The sequence below is a fragment of the Mastacembelus armatus genome, chromosome 4 (assembly GCF_900324485.2).
Source record: "Mastacembelus armatus chromosome 4, fMasArm1.2, whole genome shotgun sequence".
NCBI classification, from domain to species: Eukaryota; Metazoa; Chordata; class Actinopteri; order Synbranchiformes; family Mastacembelidae; genus Mastacembelus; species Mastacembelus armatus.
This window is the reverse complement of record NC_046636.1, coordinates 20,983,485-21,001,449: the sequence shown is the minus strand read 5'-3', so window position 1 is coordinate 21,001,449 and position 17,965 is coordinate 20,983,485. Positions and strand designations below refer to the sequence as shown.

At 42.1% G+C, this 17,965-nt stretch overlaps 2 protein-coding genes across 8 annotated transcripts; both read right to left on the bottom strand.

The window, feature by feature from the left end:
* Positions 1-5: 5 nt before the first annotated feature.
* cep135 (centrosomal protein 135) lies at positions 6-8,785 on the bottom strand. Of its 2 annotated transcripts, XM_026305306.1 has the most exons (26): positions 8,552-8,785; positions 8,126-8,253; positions 7,846-8,036; positions 7,573-7,740; positions 7,244-7,385; positions 7,013-7,097; positions 6,797-6,925; positions 6,489-6,704; positions 6,304-6,369; positions 6,017-6,167; positions 5,710-5,939; positions 5,454-5,609; positions 5,227-5,364; positions 4,786-4,863; positions 4,509-4,660; positions 4,024-4,139; positions 3,761-3,915; positions 3,278-3,333; positions 2,993-3,161; positions 2,769-2,879; positions 2,418-2,603; positions 2,087-2,296; positions 1,716-1,918; positions 1,508-1,612; positions 752-907; positions 6-563 (listed from the first exon to the last, which is right to left on the bottom strand). In XM_026305306.1, exons 1-26 carry the CDS (start codon positions 8,591-8,593, stop codon positions 542-544), a joined length of 3,561 nt encoding a protein of 1,186 aa, XP_026161091.1. In that variant the 5' UTR covers positions 8,594-8,785; the 3' UTR covers positions 6-541. The 2 variants fall into 2 exon arrangements, with proteins under 2 accessions (XP_026161091.1, XP_026161092.1); XM_026305307.1 differs by lacking the exon at positions 6-563 and having other exon boundaries at positions 748-907.
* Positions 8,786-9,071: 286 nt separating this feature from the next.
* exoc1 (exocyst complex component 1) lies at positions 9,072-17,695 on the bottom strand. 6 transcript variants are annotated; one of them, XM_026305477.1, is made up of 20 exons: positions 17,631-17,695; positions 17,070-17,201; positions 16,860-16,990; positions 16,576-16,735; positions 15,416-15,603; positions 15,063-15,290; positions 14,745-14,877; positions 14,539-14,648; positions 14,055-14,123; positions 13,298-13,447; positions 12,588-12,696; positions 11,916-11,960; positions 11,349-11,512; positions 11,107-11,220; positions 10,752-10,831; positions 10,373-10,601; positions 10,078-10,261; positions 9,794-9,993; positions 9,512-9,706; positions 9,072-9,427 (listed from the first exon to the last, which is right to left on the bottom strand). In XM_026305477.1, exons 2-20 carry the CDS (start codon positions 17,191-17,193, stop codon positions 9,275-9,277), a joined length of 2,766 nt encoding a protein of 921 aa, XP_026161262.1. In that variant the 5' UTR covers positions 17,194-17,201; positions 17,631-17,695; the 3' UTR covers positions 9,072-9,274. The 6 variants fall into 6 exon arrangements, with proteins under 6 accessions (XP_026161262.1, XP_026161263.1, XP_026161264.1 ...); XM_026305478.1 differs by having other exon boundaries at positions 17,592-17,640; XM_026305479.1 differs by lacking the exon at positions 17,631-17,695 and adding an exon at positions 17,438-17,570.
* Between the last annotated feature and the right edge of the window lie 270 nt (positions 17,696-17,965).

Sequence of the window (17,965 nt, the reverse complement as noted above, 5' to 3'; positions counted from 1 at the left end):
TTTGGAGTTTTGTACGGTTTTATTTTGTGAATAATTTAATAATTTAGACACCATTTAAAAAAAACAAACAAGCAAAAAACACAAAACCACAGGCATCAATGAACACTTGTCTTCCTACATGTGTGAGGTTATGGTTGCTGAGAACTATAGTCCCTTCAGAAGCACAATTTATTCTCAAAGCCAAATTCTAATTTAGTCAAAGACTGTAAGCACAACATACTGATGGAGTGGACACCTGGCATCCAGCTGTGTAAGTGCAGTTAATGAGAAATTGGATCTGGGTACAATTTAAAAAAAAAAAAAAAAAAAAAAAGCAACATATATTACCACTGGCATTAACTTTAGTAAAGAGCCAGGCATGATTTCATCCTGGGCACCTCTGACTGGACGAGAAAATAAAGTGGCACTGAAGTACGCTACAGGCTGATTCATGTAGAGGTTTATGGAGGCCTTCACAGTGCATGTCCTGATTTAAGACTTCAAGAACAAACCTCTCATGGTTTGTGATTCACTCATCAGCACCTTCATTTGTCTTAAGTGGCTAATCCTTAAAGCTCACACTTCTGCAAAGAGAAAGACAATTTAAGTCCAATAAGGAAGAAGAATTTTTAAAAAGAATTTCTTTCATCCAAAAGATGTGTAATTTTGAACTTTATATTCAAAATGATCAACTAAATTGTTGGATAAAATAAGTATAAATCAAATTTAATGAGCTCTGAAAACACCTTTATTCATGTTAAGAGAGTCTTACTTGTCGGCTGACTTGTCAGTGGAGCGGTCAAGGCTTCGGATGATGGAGCGTTCTGGGGAGATGTGATGAGGACTGGTGGAGACGCCGAGAGGGGACGAACTCCGCAGAGACGACAACGACAAACCGTGTCTGCGCATCTCCTGAACCCCCCGTTCACTGATGACACAGACGAGGTTAAAGTGTTAAAATGTCAGAAATCACTGGCCTCAGGTTGCTTCATGTGAGTACTGTCAGGTCTTTTATGTACTATGTGACAGTTAGTTGAGAATCTTTGGGATTTGGACTCTGATGTCACCTTGGGATTAGTGTGGAAAATAACTGTCAGATTAATATAAAACACATAATCACGGTGCAGCAAGAGGACACTGCACTGGTTTACAGTAATCCGAGATATTCAGTAATTCCCCTGCATGCTGATAACATAACCACTGAAATATTAAGGGCATTTGTTTTTGCAGCCTACCCCAAGTGAGAAACTAGTTCAATATGGGGAAATAATCTGGTTTGTGAAAACAGCTGTTACATCAAGTACAAAGATAATGTACTGACAAGGTTACAGAATAAACTGCAACATTGATACTAGATGAGTCATGTCATAAAGCTAATATAAAATACTTTTCGTATCCACACTGACAGGGCTGTGATACACTAAATCTAACTAAACTTTGGTTTCACCACGTTAAGTAGTTTCCGTCCTGGAGTGACGACTGAAAAGTCAACAAAGTCAGAGTAAAGACCTACAGCTGCTGAGCTCACCGCTCAAAGCGCTCAGTGGTTAACTGTCTTCTTAGAACGTCCATCTCCGTCTGCAGCTGAGACACTTTGCCGCGGAGCTGGGACACCTCCCTGGCATGCTCGGCGCTGGGTGTAAACACACACAAATCCAATGAAACTTTTTTTTTTTTTTTTTTTGGTCTCCAAAATATGTCATCACAGTTCAAACACATTTGGTGGCTTGTTTTACATTTTACTGTCAGCCAGTGTAAGCCTGTCACGTAGAACTTTCAACTCCGACTCTTTTTCGCTGGCTGTCATTTGAGTTTGGAACTCCTTGTGCCGATTGGTGGACAGCAGCGTCTCCAGGTTACGGACGGTCAACCTCTCACTGGCCAGTTGCTTTTTAAGTAGCTCTGCCTCTGACCGAACATCCTCCAGTTCTCCTGTGAGCTGAGAAATATGCATCATTTATTTACAAAAAGCGTAAACAATCTGAAGATAGATCGACTGCTGCTGGCAAAGCAATGCACATGCACAGAGGATTAAATCATGTTACAGCCAATTCAAGATGTGCCTTTGGATTAAAAAAAAAAATGTTCAGGTAACAGCAGGCCTCACCCTCTCGAGTTCCATGCTCTTGGAGGTGAGCTGACGTACAGTGAGCTCTTTGCCAGAGTCCAGTTTGACACAGAGCTCCCGGACAGAAGCCAGATCGGAGAGTAGGGTGGCTTTCTCCTCCTGTGCTTTGTGTAGCTCCTCCTCCAGCCGCGACGTCCCTCGAACCAGCGATGACACTTGGGCCTCATAAGCCTGCAGGGCCTGCATGTGCTGGGAACACATGAAAGATCGAAAGACACACATTTATCACACGCTGGCATAAAGACAGACACCTGACACATATTCTCAATGATGTGAATGCATAAACTGCTTAATCCAGCCCATGTCTCACCTGCTGGATCTCTCTCTCCTGATGGCCGACAGTTTCGCGGAGGTGTCTGCGTTCTGTGTCTGAGGACAGCAGCTCCAGGCGGACGGAGTTAGTGAGGCCTTCAGCCTGCTGCAGCTTCTGATCCCGCTCCTGCATGTCAGAATGAGCCAACCTGAAGCGCTCCAGCAGGTCCCTGTTCTCCTGCTCCTGTGGATCAAAACCTCGCAATCAGCTGGAGGCAGGGCAGGGTCCATAGGATGACCAGGCAGCTGACAGGAATAATAGGAAGACTGTCCACACCCAAAGTTGCACAAGGACAGTGTCTACAGTTAAGAGCCTTGAATTATATATGAATAAAAAGTTGTCTCCTGCCTTTGTGGCCATCAGTTTCTCTATTCTGGACACTTCAGAAATATAAGAGTGGACCCTCAGTGTCAGCTCATCCTTCTCATGCAAAGCCTCTTCCATCTCCATATGTACAGCCTGAACAAGCAGATACCATAGAAGAAGGTTTCATCTCATTTATTTCCCTCATATATGAAAGTCAAGAGAAAAATAAGCAGTTACTGACTAGAGCTGTAAGAGTCGTTACATACTTGGTTCTCTCGGGTCATTGTGGCCAGATCATCCTGCAGCCTCCGGTTTTCTCTGATTGTGATTTCTTTGTCTCTCCTGAGGGCAGCCAGCTCATCCTGAGCGGCATCCAGCTGTCTCCGCAGGCTGGCTAGCTCCCTCTCACGGCTGTTTAAAGCCCCCTGCAGCTGACTGCACAGCCCACATCAGCATCAACAGAATACAACAGTCATTTCTGCTTATTAAACAAAACGGAGGTACAGTATGAAACTTTTAGTTGTGTTAACCTGTGAGAACAGGATACTCACGCCAACGAGCTGTCCATGTTTGTGACAGTGAGTCGCACATCTTCAAGGGTCTTTTCCTGTGGAAAGAATTATGCCTCATTACTTCTCTTTAAGCACAACTTATCAAAAAGGTTCACATTCATCAAATTGTTCTTAATACAAAACTGACATGTTCACTGGAAGAGTTATGGAGTTTAATGACAAAATCCTCGAGTTAAAACGAGGCTTCATCAGGCTGAGTTTGTCCAGTGGAGCGGGTTCCTTCCCAATTGGAACTGTTCTTTGAGTTCTGCTCACTTAATTCGAGTAACTGTTATAGCGCCACTATATCCTTAAAGGTGCATTAACTAAGATTTGTCCGATGTTGTACAGAGGAGGACGATTACAGGGACTAATAACATTTTCAATTGCATATAGGCATGCCAGGTATGTCTATGTTAAGACAGACTTGAGAAATCAGAACTTGTCTTTTATTAATAAAAGCTTGTCATCTTGACGACGGACCTTTTTGGAGAGCTCCTCCTGGAGAACGACCATTTTTTCAGTCTTATGATCCACTTCATCCAGCAAAGCATCCTTCTCTCTATCCAGTGCAGAGATGGACTTCTGAAGAGCAGCCACTTCCTCCTTGTGCTTGGAAGTCCGCTGACTCAGCTCCCCTGGCAGATAACCCAAAATTCAACAAAACATGCAAGAAACCACAGAAAAAAAAAAGCAGTAGTAGAGCAATATGACTCATTCTGAGCCTCACAAAACCCCAAATTCACCTATTTTCTCCTCCAGTTTCTCAATCTTGTCATGGGCAGCATGCAGCTCATTCATCTTCACAGACAGCCTGTGTTGCGTGTCAGCCAGTGACTGCTCCATCTGTTCCTCTAGCAGCCTATACACAGACAGGGAAGAGGCCATGAGTCCATCTCTAACAATGACAACAAACACAACCCCCTGACAATTTCGTGTTTGTCGACAGGAACAAAGTGTGGAAACAACAGTGGAAAAGCTAAAAAACAGAGGGAGGAAGGGCTCTGAGAAGAAACTGCTGCTTCTATTGACCAGAACAAGCATATTACCATTAGATTTGGGATGTTATTTGGAACACTTCTGTTACAGTATACATTTACCACATTTAATAGAAGAATGGAGCCATTCTTTGAGTAACGCACATAAAAAGAAACTGCAGATAGCAAAGTCACAATCGTTTAATGGTCCTATTATTAGTATTTCAACTTTACAATTACATGTTGTTTCAAACCTCAGAGCACTGGACTCAGCCCTCTGCTGGGCCACCTCCTCTGCATTCTGGACCAGAGCAGCATATCGAACCTTCAGCTCCTCCTCCACAGCCTCCCTGTTCTCCTTCAGCAGACACACCTGTGATCGCAGATCCAGTCTTTCCTGCTCCAACTGCACCACACACAAGTTACATTAGTAAACATTACTTACAGTAATAATTCTGTGCTGGGTCTTTTGAACAAGCTGCAGTTAGAGAAATGTTTCAGCAGATTAATGGAAATATCCATCAGACTTACACTCCTAATGGCATTCTCCAGGTCTCGTATCCTCTGCTCCTCTCCCTGTCTGGCAGGGACAGCTGAAGTCTGAGCAATCTGCAAAGTGTGTGAAGAAATGTGTGTGCGTGTGTGATGTTAGCCTCCTTGGTGCCCATTCCAGCTTTTTTTTTTTTTTTTTTTTTAAAAATCAACTGAATAGTTTAGAGTCAGAAAATACCCTAAATATCCTGTTTGATCTCACAATAGTCCAAATCCCAAACATATTCAGTTTACTACAATAACAACTAAGTGAATGTTCACAGTAAAGACGCTGATGACTTATCAGAACTGTTGTAAAGTCATTTCCTGTTGACTAACTGTTGATTCTGGTGAATTAGACGTTGAGGATATGCATAACTCTGCAGGAACATGTGACATTATAAAATGAAGCCTGCTTACAACACTTACTCTGGCACTAACCTTTAATTTCTCCATCAGTGTGTCTTTTTCAGCAGCCATTTGCTGGATTTTGACTCCTGCTTGTTTTACCTCTTCCTGCAGTTTCAAGACGTCAGCTGATGTGTCTGTGCTGTGGGCCAGCTTTAGTTCCTCCTGAGCCTAAAAGAACAACAACACTTGGACTGTACAAATATAAAATAATATAATCTCAAGTACATACCTAATGATAGCATGTTTTTAAAACTCACCTGTTTAAACTGGCTTTTGAAACGGTCTCTCTCTGCGCTGAGAGACTTCACATTGCTTTGGATGTCCTTCATGTGGTTCTCAAACTCCACCAGAGCAGCCTTCAACTCATCTCTTTCGCTCAGCAAACGAAGCAACTCTGCCTCTGAAACACCTCCCTGAGAAATTAAAGTCATTATTCGGTAGATTTTTTTTTTAAAGGAGAAATGATTTAAGACACCGTTGAACAAAGTCATCATATTTACTGTCTTCTCTTACTCTGGCTAATGTGGACCTGGGACTCCTCCCCCTGCCTGGACTACGACTGGGGCTTAAGTCCAGACCACCAGCCCCTCTGGCTCTTCTATAGCGCTCAGCCGCTTGTCGATAGTAATCTCTCTCTTCCTCGAGACTCTTGACAAACGCATCCAGACGCGATGGGGATCGTTCCCTCCCGCAAACACCATGTTTAGTCCGCATGTTCTCCAACTCCAACACCATGTCTTTGTCTAGGAAGCAGTAACACATTAATGTAAGCAATGAAAAGCTGCTACAGCTTTAAACAACTGGGCAAACTGCTGCTTACCTGCCGCCATCATTTTCTCCATTTTGTTCTGCAGCCTGATTTTCTCCTCCTCCAGGAAACTCACCAGGCCCTCCATCTTCTCATTCTGCTCCTTCAGCTCCACCAGCTGGTCTTTAAGCCGGTCTTTCTCAAAGTCACCTTCAGACTGGCCCTGAAAGTATTCATTTCCAACAGATTATGTTTTTACAAGAAAGGACAGATTCTTGGTAAGGACAAATCAGTCATGTTCACTGTGGGATATCAAATGGGGAGAATAATAATGGGAACAAAACATAAACTGCACATACTCGTCTCATTTTTGTGATAATATCTTCCAAGTCTTCAATGATTTTCTGTTGCCTTTGAATTTCATTCTGTTGAGAAAACAGACTTCAGCTGTGAGTCTTGTTTTCAAATGCATTAATTAACACTTTGTTACCTAATACTCTGGCCGCATGTTGCGCATACATGCAACACATTTTCATATTCTTACTTTAGCTTCATGCAGTTCCATGTTAGCAGTTTCCACCAGCCGCTCTTTGTCCATTTCCATCCGCTTTGCGAGATCATCTATGTGTGTCAGCTCTTCGCACAGTTCCAGATTCTTTAAAGAAAGATTGGCCACTTCAGTAGAGACATTTATCTTCTTTTGCTGCAGTCCCTCTACCTGCTGCTCCAGGGTTCTGTTGGTCTCCTGCAGGTATTCAATCTGTAACACAGGGCGAGAGTTAACAGCTGATAGACGGGAATGCATTCTTACAACCACACAGACTCAACAGGCTGTATGAGTGCTACACTTACCTGGAGGTTAAGATGGGAAATCAGTTTCTCGTTGCTGATGTTCTGAGCCTCAAGGGATATGACATCATGAGGTCGTCCTCCATGAAGTGTATGATTCAGACGCTCAATTTCTTTATCCCTCTCCTCCACCTAACAGAATAACAGGACACCTAATGGTCTCTGTGATAACATTTATCATGTTAGAATTGTAGATGCATTAACTAATGTATTTCTTACCTGAGTATTTAAGTGTTTTATAAATTCTTCAGCATTTTCGAGGTCTAATTTGACTTTTATGATGTCTTCCTGTAGCTCGTGAATTCTATAAATTGAAATGACAGTAAATCAAACGGTTGTTTAGACTCAATCAATTATGCAAGTGCAAGCATCTACAATCATCACATAAATCAAGCAGCTACCAGTTCTCTCAATGCTGCATTTCAACTCAGTTCACAACATAAAACAAACCTTCCATCTGCCAGCTGCAGCAGGTCAGCTATGTATGGATCATTGGGCTGTGACACAGGATAAGCTGGTGCACAGGGGGGAGGTATGAGCTCATCAATCTGCATTCTCTGACGCCTGAAGGGAATGCTCCGCTTTTTTCCACCTGTGAAAGTATGCAAGAAGTAAGGAGGGAGGATCCATTTCATGAGCCATATTTGATTTTGATCAGATTTCTTTGTTAGGAAATACTAGGTTTGGGGGCTTTTAAGACAAGAGCAAAGTACTGGAGCCATATGCAGTTCAGCAGAAAAAAAGGATCAAAATCTGCTTGTCAAACTCCTGGTATTTACCGGGTGTCTGTACCACAGCTTGCATGTTTTTCTCCTGCAGCTGTAGGATGCGCTCAGCTTTGGCTTTGCTGTCCTTCTCCAGGCAGCGAACCTTGTGCACATACTGGTTATTTAAAAACTTCAGGTCAGATGTCTGGTGGTCTAGTTTTCTGATGTGGGTCTTGAGCTCTGAAAAGAAACAAAGAGTGTGTGCAGTCATCAGTCCATTTGTTTGTATACGTGGGGAAAGATTTCAGACTGGGTTGAGGAGAAGGGCTGGCTGTTACAGCTAACCTCTGGTGACACGATCCTTCTCCTCCTTCAACTTGAGAAGCTCCATGTGCAGCTCATTGTTTTCCCGGACCACTCGGGCATTCTCGGTCCTGTACGGCTCCAGGAGAGCATCTAGGTTCCGGCTTTCTTTCTCTGTCTTCCCTGCTGACAGTTTGGCATTGCGCAGGCTCTCAGTTGTGTGGACCAGATCACTGTAACACACAGGAAGGTACGGCTGAGCCACATCTGACCAGCACAGCGCCTGACTGCAGGACAGGTGCAGAGATGCTAACTGCTCTACCTGAACAGCTTTTCCACCAGAGGAAGAGACTCGATGCCCAGTGTCTGTCGGTAGCCCAGCTGATCCAGACGTTTCCGTAAGTTCACGAATTTCCTCTCTGCGTTGCTGTTCATGGCTGTGATGTGGCCCTGAAGGCACCATAGCACAACACTTTACGTTAGCTAAACACACACTGCATTGTAACGTGAAATAAACTAACGTTAATGAGGTTGTTAAGGACCAACGTCGTAGTGTTAATACTAGATATTTGATGTCGGCTAGCGGTGACGTTAGCTGCTTAGCTAACTAATAAACATTACCATCCGGGCTACCCGCTTATCAGCTTTTTTCACAGCAATGAGTTTGAGCCCGCTGCTCAGCACCGTTTCACTACCATCACCAAGTTAACCTGCGTTAGTTTTTTTACTCAGGACGTTTCCAGCTTACCTTGCTTCCCTGACAGCTAGCTAGCGTTAGCTTCACTACCATCAAATCTACATCCTACATCGCTTCATCACCGACGTAAGTGTCTCGCTTGGACCAATAACTTGCACTCGATTCCTTATAGCGCTACATCCCGGTAAATGTTGGCTAATCAATAACTGTGTGAGTTAACATGTTTTCGCGGTAAAAGCGTTTGAAAAGTGCGCCGATCGTCCCCAGTTTGGATTCGTCACCATGGAAGTGAGACTGAACATGTGGAGCAGCGTGCTTTGTGCACCGGCGTTGTCCGTACGGAAGGCGGAGTGGTGGGGTCGCAGAGTTTTAGTCCAGAAAGGAAAAATACATTATTTCTAAACTTAAAATACATTATAAAATGTTATATGCTCAGGAGAAAAATAATCACAAATATGTTATATATAAGTTCGGAATGGGTTGGCAAATGTACATTTATTACATATGGCATAAAGAAATAAAATATAACAAAAAGTGTTAAGTGTTTAGAGCAGAGTTGATTTTTTTTCCCTTTTTTTTTAAACAGGCGTACACACAATGCAGAGATATCTGCACCACTGTCAAATGTACAAATCCCTTTCATTAAAATAGACACACACACAGTAAATGTTCATTGCTCAAATAGCATTACAGGATAGTTTGTGAGTAACTAGTGTATGTTCAGCCAGTGAGAGGCAGTAGTGGATCACTACTGAACAGTGCATAGCAGCTAGACTAATGAGACTGAGCGATGCTGGAAAAGTATTCCAACATGTCCTGGATGGTAAACTCCATGGTGATTCCAGATCCAGGATAGCATCTACCAATTAAATCTTCAAAGTGCTTGTACTGACGGATAAACTCGTCTTGCATGGAATGCCACACCACCTGATGGAGAAAAAGAGAAAGTGCAGCAGTACAGAGATGTGACAAAATTCATTCATTCATTCCTTACCCCTACATGTTTCTCACCTGTAGAAGACTCTCCTCTTCACAAAGATGTTTATCCACCTTCTTGTAAAGGTTATCAAGTCCCTTTTTTACCTCCTTGCCAGGATACTCTTTGATAACTTTACGCAGTTCCTGTTTGTTGAAGGCCAACTGGTAGCTGACCTCTTCTTCACGTACACCCTGGGCTACACGTGCTTCAACTCCTTCAAAGAAATGCTACAAACAAGAGGCAGTGACTAAGTTTGTCTATGATGTACTGAATATAACCACCCAGTAACTGTGCAATAAGAAATTCACACTTACATTGAGTTTTTCTAAAGGCTGACCCAGAGAGTTTATTACATAGGACTGCAAATGGTCTGTGTATTTGTGTTTGGCCTCTCGCCTTTCCGCATCCAGGCAGGAGATCTTCAGACGTGACAGTGTGGAAAAGATGTGGTGGAAATTCTCCATCATTACGACGTCCCGCGGTGTCTTCTGGCTTTCACTGGCTACCTTCTCCACTGGAAAAAAGACAATCAAGATCCAGAACTTTGTTTCTGGGCCAAATGAGCCAATCAGGATGTGATTTTGACTAGTGGTCTCACCATTCATGAAGACAGCCCTGATAAGTTTGACATAAGCTTTATCCAGGTCCCCTCTACGTTCTGCACTGCGAAAGATGGTTTCAGCCAGCTCAGCAAACTCCTCAAAGCCGATAACAAAAGACAAGATGCCAACTTTGCTTTTCTTCGAAATCTTCTCCATCTCCATCTGTCTGATCTGACCAGACTGTAAGAAAACAGGATTATTCACTTATAAATATGCATAGATACATTTTCACTGAAGTAAATCGCTTTGAGGGAAGTGATGAATTTTCTCCATCATGTGAGCACCACTCACAATACATTTGTCAAAGTTCCTCTTGACAGTGACCAGCACATTTCCCAAAGTAGTGCTGAGGAAAGAGGCTGGGTCAACGTTCTCAGCTGTCCACACGTGGTGACTCATCTTCACTAGCATGTATAGAGAGTTGAAGCTGTCGATCTTGTCGCCCAGAGAGATGAGACTGTTAAGCTCCGTCTCAATGCTCTGGAAGATTTTATTCATCATCAGCCGCACTGTGTCTTTTCTGTGTCATAGAAAGACAGAAAATTGAGGAAAATGGGTAGTCAGACAGGAAGTAAGGAGAAAGGGGGGCTACATAGAAAATGTTTTTTTGACTACAAAGATGGGGAATATTTGTAGCAGAACTGTTAGTAAACAATGTGAAACTACTCACTCTGATGACAACGATTGTCTGTGCTCTGCCTGGGGAGGTGTTCTTGATGGTGTGCCTCCATCAGATTCTTCTGGTTCTGGCTGACGGGACAATATATGACATGTCAGATTTAAACGAAAAATCTTCTAACATCAACATAAATGATGCTGTAACTGAAAACATGCCAGCATTTGTTATTGCTGTGTTACTTAATACTTAGGTGTAAAAAAAAAAAAAAAAAAAAAAAATTCAAGCCATATAATGAAGATTATTCTTTTGGGTTAGTAACCAGATGATTCCTCTATGTTGCTAATGAGTCGGTGGCTTGCTAGTTGATCCCATCACTGCTGTTGTCAGCATGTGATCACATATTTACCTGAGCAAGAGGGGGTGCAACTGTTGGGTGCTGCTGCAGCTTGAAGAACTTGCTGATGAAGTCTTGTTCTGCAAGACACAGAGGCTCCAGCTCACTGAGGACCTGCTCAAATATCTGAAAAAACAAAAAATACATCAATCTTTCATTAATCTATCAGTACAGAGCAACATGTGTATAAACAGCCTTATTTCCTTTCCACATCTAAATGTTTGGTTAAATTTTGGCTTCTCTAGCACGTTCACCTTGTCAAACTTGGTCCTGTCTGCTACGTCCAGGTCAGAGGCAGACATGTTGCCCATATCCAGCAGTGAGGAAGACTGGGAACGCCGGCTGTTGGAGCCCTGCACTGTGAGCTTGTTCAGACTTGATGTAGAGCCAGTTAGTTTGCCAGAGCTGCCATGAAGGCCTTGGACAACACAATGAATACTGTGTTATTCAAAGCTTTAAGTGAAAATGAGGCTTATTTTAGGGTCATCATTAAAAACAGGCTTTCTAAGACAATTATAGGACATTATTTAAAAAAAAAAAAAAGAATTCAAATCATCAAAACCAACATGGATATCACTGGTTGGCTTTTCTACATCTTCACTGTAGACTCAGAGTGTGATGGTGCATCAAGCAGCATGGCAAACAATCAGCACAAACCAACCAGGTACATGGTGAGGTAATGGTTTGTAGGGTTTAAAGTGGTTTATATCAGGGTGAAGAAGGAATTTGAGAAAAGGATTCCTTTTAGTGGAGTTATGTAAGGCACAGTGGTAAGATGCGGACTCAGCAATTGGCATCGTTTATCAATATGTCATACTTACTTTCTGTTTCCTGTTTGAGTGCACTCTCTTTCCTTGGAAGCGTGGCTGCAGCCAGTTAGAAAGGCAGGCATCAAAGACAAAGACAGGTTAGGCTTAAAACATGCAGCATGGGAGGGGTGAGCCTTGACATTAGACGCACATGGTTACATATATGCTGACGTGCACTGCTTAAAGCTTTGGACAAACCTTTGGAAAACAATTTTGTTTTTGTTGTTGTTTGTTTTCAGCAGGAAAAGTACAAAATGCAGAAAGCAGGGTTTTACCATTCTGCCTATTTTGATTTTAAATGTTCAAATAAGCAGAGAAATAAGCATGTGAGATCCTTGAACAAAGGGAAAAGGAGACTGTCAAAAGGCAAAACAACAAGCAGGTCTTCAACACTTTGAAAGCACATATAAGTAGATGGCATATATGAAAACAGAAGTGATGCAGGAAAGGCTGTGGGGTAATAAAATCCTGTTTGCATATTTATACCTGAATATTCCGATAAGTAACACAGATGTTGGACAAAATCTACAGATACAGTGAAATTCATTTTGCCTTTGAGTCAATTTACATGTTTATAAGACGGAAGAAAAACACAAAACAGACACCTAATCACACACACTAACATTAATTGTCGGAGCGAAACGTGCTTTGTTATCTCTGCACCAGCCAGCCTGTGAATCTCACCAAATTTGCCTTTTGCTTCCTTAGTTGTACCCGCCATCTTTATCTTGGCAACCTCGAAGAAGTCTTTGATTTCTCGTTCATATAGTCTGCTCATGTAGTCAACATAGGTCTGAAACAGGGAGACAGCATTTGTTCAGATACAAAACAATACATCTTAAGTATTAGAGGAATAGTTTCACATTTTGGGTTTCCTTTTTTCCTGAATTAGGTGAAGATATCACTCTTTGGTTTGTACAGTACAAATGAAGCTAAAGCCATTAAAATGGCTAGGTTAGCTTAGCATTAGCTTAGCCACGCTCTGTTAAAAAAAGAACAAAATCCAGCAATGGCCACCTCTAAGGCTCACTAATTAACATGTTAAATCTCATAGTCCATACAAAAGCTCTAGTGTACAAACAATCTGCTGTGGTTTTTCCAGGGGTGGGGGACTATTGGATGGCAACAATGACTTGAGTCCCGTCATCTCTACAAGTTTGCAAAGCTAACCATTTTTATTACCTTCATGCTTGTCAAGAATTCACAGGAAAAAGTGCATCCATGTATTCCAGTGCAACTGTCTGATCTATTTACTATTTACACCAGAGTGGTCTAACAAAATGTTGAAAACTTTTCCTGTGTCCTACATCGGCAGAGTTAAATTTTTAAGTATCTTTAACAGCTCTATAGTGCTACTTGAAGTCTAAAACACGGGGAACCTTTATGCTACTGACCCTTGACAGCCCCTCATACTTCTCCCTGTGGGTGTTCTTCAGCCACTCCATGAGCTTGGCATAGCGCAGCAGATCCCTGTGGAGGGGATTGTGTTTAGGCAGGGTCAGGTCCGCTGTGTGCTGGGACAGGGTGGAGCTCTGGTCATGGCCCTGGACAACGGAATGAGGAGACATAATCAGGAGCATAATAAAAATGATGATATTGGCAAACCTAATATTTATTCCCATTCAATTCATCCATATGCACACAAACACGTCGCACATAAGGATTGTTGCTCTTCCCATCACAAAGAAGACACCAGATGCTTTCAAAGTAAACAACAAATTCCAAAATCCAAAACTTCTTCAGCTCTTCTTAAAGAAAAGCAAGACTCTTAGTGCCATACCGATGTTCTCCTCACTTCCCCTCAGTGTTACCTCATTCAGTGTCTACTGTGTTTACTACAAGGCATGCACTCAGAGCAGGCAAGGCACAGTGTTTTATGCTATGAAACCTTTTGCAACAAAGCAATGTTAGCACCCAAACAAAAGATAGCTGAGTGCAAACAATGAGCACAGGAGGAAAGATGGCCTCTCTGAAAATGCTTTTTCAGCTCGGATGAAAGATGTAAGTAGTTAGAGACATATCCCATGCAATAAATAATACGCTACGGTGGGCTCTGAAGTAATGACATATAAGTTGATAAGTGGAGTGAGGTATGCCAGGTCAAACATTAGCAAAGAGGGGGCACGTGGGGGTTGCTGTGAGGGTACTCACTGGAAGTGACAGACAGGAGGACCTATAGAACTGAGGGATGGTCATTTTGAAGTGACTGAAGTGGTTGAACTGACAGAGACAGAGAGCACAGGGGGGATGATTTAAAGTGAGCAACACAGAAAGACAAGAATAGGAGGGACACAGGTGGAAGGAAACGACACACAGGAGCCCAAGAACAGTGTCAGCTGAACAGGAAGTCCACAAAGTGGGAGAGAGAAAGAGCCTGAAAAAGAACAGGATAGACTGTGGCATCCCAAAGGTGCAGCAGACTTTCAATGGCATGGTGTGAGGGCAACAAAATATCTTAGTCTTAAATCTACTAAATAATCTCAGTGGAAGGCTGAACATAAACACAAAATATAAACAAAATCGAATTTAAAAAAAAAAAAAAAAGTAAATAACCACCGAGCTGAGAAAGTAAAGTACCACTAACTAAATGCTTTCAAATATGCTACACCCCATGTAGTAACAATATGTCTGTTACCTGGTGAACAAACACATTGTTGAGGTGATTCGTGAGGCGGCGAGCGAAGGTGTCTCTCAGCTCAGCGAACAGGAGCTGTTGCTGCTTCACAGCCATCAGCTTCTCATGGCCTATGAAAAGGAATGTGACAGCATGTTAGATCTGACCATCAGTGGCTAAGCTAGTCGATAAGCAAGTAATTGATAAGATGTCATGTTCCAACTAACCTGGTCGGAGGGCTACATTCATGCACTGCAGAAGAGCTTCGGAGGCATTGATGCAGGCCTCAATACCTTTAGGAGAGGTGAGGTCTCCCTCCTGCAAGGCCCTGATGTGTCCTTTTGACAAGTCCATGTAGTTCTGCATGGAAAAGCAAGCAATAAAACTGGAATTAATCTCAATTAGTTTAAAAACCCTAATTGTAAAATATGTTTATTTTTAAAAAAATCATTAAGGGGGAAATTAACTTCTGGTACCCATCTTTAAATCAGCTGGGACTTTTACTTAATTAAGTACAGGAAAAAACATGGAATTGTGTTGCTAACCACTAAGAACTGGATCTCGTCCAGCAGTTTGCCATTGTTGGTGTTGCTGATCTGAATGAGGCGGTTGCTCTGTGAGATCTGATCCATCTGCTCTTTGACACTTTGCAGCATCTCCTCATAGCTGCTCAGCTTCCCCTCAATGGTGTCCACCTCAGCCAGAGCCTCATCCAGCAGCTGCATCAGGATATTGACCTGCTTCTCTGATGCCATGATGGACTGGATGTTAGCCTTAAAAGAGGAAACAATTAACATGTCCCTATGTAAATCCAAGATCCCGGGCAAAATAATACCATAATTATTATGACACTTTTTGTATTTTCATTCTTGTTTTAGGTTAGCGGTGCTTTACTTACCCCATCTAAAACCTGCAGCTCCTTGGAGAGCTGCTCTGCAAAAGCCTCAGCATTTGAGATGGCATACTCGCACATCTCCATCATGCTCTCGATGTCCTGCTCCTCTCGGGTACTCAGCTCCTGGTACTCATCCAGAGCATCCTCATCACCGCCAGCAACACTTTGGCTCTCACCACTTGGCACAGACTCTAATATTAAAAAAAGATGGAAATGTATGTGCAAAGCAAATGTTTAAGATGCATTTAGGGACTTTCAAAACAAATCTTTAGGAAACCATGTCATTTAGGAAATATGGAAAGGCGTTTTAGCTGCTTTGACTTTAGTTTTTTTTTTTTTTTTAGATCAAATTATTTTAGAATAATTAAGTCATAAAAAATATTTTAAACTGCCAAAAAAAAAAAAAAAAAAAAAACAACAAATTTGAAACAAACAATCTTGGGCAGTGCCTGAAATGACTGCTAGACCTCTGTATATCAAATTCAAGCAGCACAGCTGAACTAACAGCTGCCTTTATTTTGCTCTGGTACAATTACAAACAATATGGGCAACACAGTGGAGTCAAATTAAATAGAGAGTACGTTAATGAAAATAGGTCAATGAATAATCCTATGAATTAAGGTGGAATGGACAAGTAACAAAAGCTAAAAGTGAAGTAAAAACATGATCTTAATGTGTGTTATGGATACTGAAAAAAGAATCATGGCCATCCGTGTTTAGTGACAAATAATTTAAACAACTGGAGGCTTAAGGAGGTGAGAGTTTCTAATGAGACTCGTGGCTTGAGGTCATGAGATAAAATGGAGAGGAGTGAGTAGGGGGGGAAGTTAAGTCCTACCAACCTTCCGCTTTAGGAAGTTCTGGCCAGAGAAAGTTTAAGAGAGAAGAATGAGAACAAAGACGAATTTAACACAGAAAGCCATAACACAAACCAGGATACAAGAAGAGATCTCTAAACATGCTATTAATAAATAAAATCAACCAAAAGCCAGCAAAGTCCCTGACGTTTAGCTGAAATCAGAATACATCAAATACAACCAAAACACAATCGGCTCAGTGCTACTGGTTTAAAAGAAGAAGACACACCTTTAAACAAATGTAATCAAAGCATTAAAAGAAGCATGTAGTCACAGGGGGGGCTAAGGATAAGAGAGTTTCCACACCTTCCAGCAGCTGAGAACTGACATTCACAAACTCCACCTTCTTCCTCAGATAACGCTGGTTCAGCTTCCAAATGCAGGAAATGAAGGAGTTTTTTTCAGCTGTACTACTGGCCAGCCACCGGTATACCTTGTCAAAGTGAAGATCAAATTCAGGGTTTTCCTAAAAGACAAGAGTAAACCACAGATTACATAAAGTCTGAATGAAATAGGAAACAAACTTAAGGACAGAAGAGCATTGTGAGGTAATAATAGAAAGGACTGAGAAAATACATTATTCCTCTGACCTTGCTTGCATCTTTGGCATCGACTTCTGTCAGATCCCGAAGCTCCCATGTCTGCTGTCGCTTGTAAAAGTCCCCTTTGTCTGATTTTTTCACCTTCACAACTTTAACCTGCACAGGCCTCTCTGTGGTAACTGGGATAAATAAAATCATCTCAGAAACAGTTCCCTTTTATGATCATTAGTTATTTACAGCTGTTACTGAGGTTATTACCTGTGGCACACAAGAAACAGTTCTTCTTCTTCTTTCCTGCCTTACAGACATTGACGATGCCGAGGAGACGCTCGTCGTTGGGTGTGAAGATGTCCCTCTGGAGAGCATGTTTGATGGCTGTCATGGTGGATGCTGTCATAAAAACATAGCACATACTCATATACATATATATATATATATATAGAGAGAGAGAGAGAGAGAGAGAGAGAGAGCCCATAGGGAGAACACATAGGTTGTACATTCATAAACACCATCCATCAGTTGACTTGCACCCCATTTAACCTCAACAGCATTTAGAAATGTCAGGCATTCACTGCACAGTCTAAGAGTAACGAAGCAAACAGAGGAGCCTCCAAAAATAAACGTACCCGCTAACGTTAGCCTGCTGGCTGCTAAAGCTGCTAAGAGCTACGGCAGCCGCTGTTAGCTCAATAAGTTAGTCATACGGAACACGCAAAACCGTGACTGCTCCCAGGGAAGTAATTAATTGAACCGCTGTGTTTCAGTTTTAGAAAAACGCACCGTATTTTAACAGAAGCACCGTTCATCCGTGTTTTTTACCTTGTTTTGTCAGCCCACCAGCCCCCGACAAGCACCGCCCTCTCTCTTCCTGGTTCTCAGACGAAGCTGTCATGTGACTTCCACATCCTACTGCACGCACGGTCATATACTTTATGATGGATTCTGCTTTGTTGTCTGTTGCTGAAGTTCTCACCTTCATTTTTGCAGTAATTATTGTTCTTGCATTTTATGCCAGGTTGCATATTTTAAATAAATTTGCTATACAGCCAGGCAGAAAAACTGCACAGTACAAGGTAATGATTTGTATGGGTTTCCACAAAATATCTCTATAAATTCTTCCCATTGTATTAGTAAGTATAGCCTATTGTTTTACA

Excerpts from the sequence above, each read along its gene's own strand:
- exoc1 (XM_026305477.1), bottom strand. The coding sequence starts at position 17,193 with ATGACAGCCATCAAACATGCTCTCCAGAGGGACATCTTCACACCCAAC. Across the intron at positions 16,736-16,859 it reads ATGCCAAAGATGCAAGCAAG|GAAAACCCTGAATTTGATCT; the intron begins GTCAGAGGAATA and ends CTTGTCTTTTAG. Across the intron at positions 9,707-9,793 it reads AGCCTTTAGAAAAACTCAAT|CATTTCTTTGAAGGAGTTGA; the intron begins GTAAGTGTGAAT and ends TCTTGTTTGTAG.
- cep135 (XM_026305306.1), bottom strand. The coding sequence starts at position 8,593 with ATGGTAGTGAAGCTAACGCTAGCTAGCTGTCAGGGAAGCAAG. Across the intron at positions 4,661-4,785 it reads TGGAGAATGCCATTAGGAGT|TTGGAGCAGGAAAGACTGGA; the intron begins GTAAGTCTGATG and ends TGTGTGGTGCAG. Across the intron at positions 2,880-2,992 it reads CAATGACCCGAGAGAACCAA|GCTGTACATATGGAGATGGA; the intron begins GTATGTAACGAC and ends CTGCTTGTTCAG.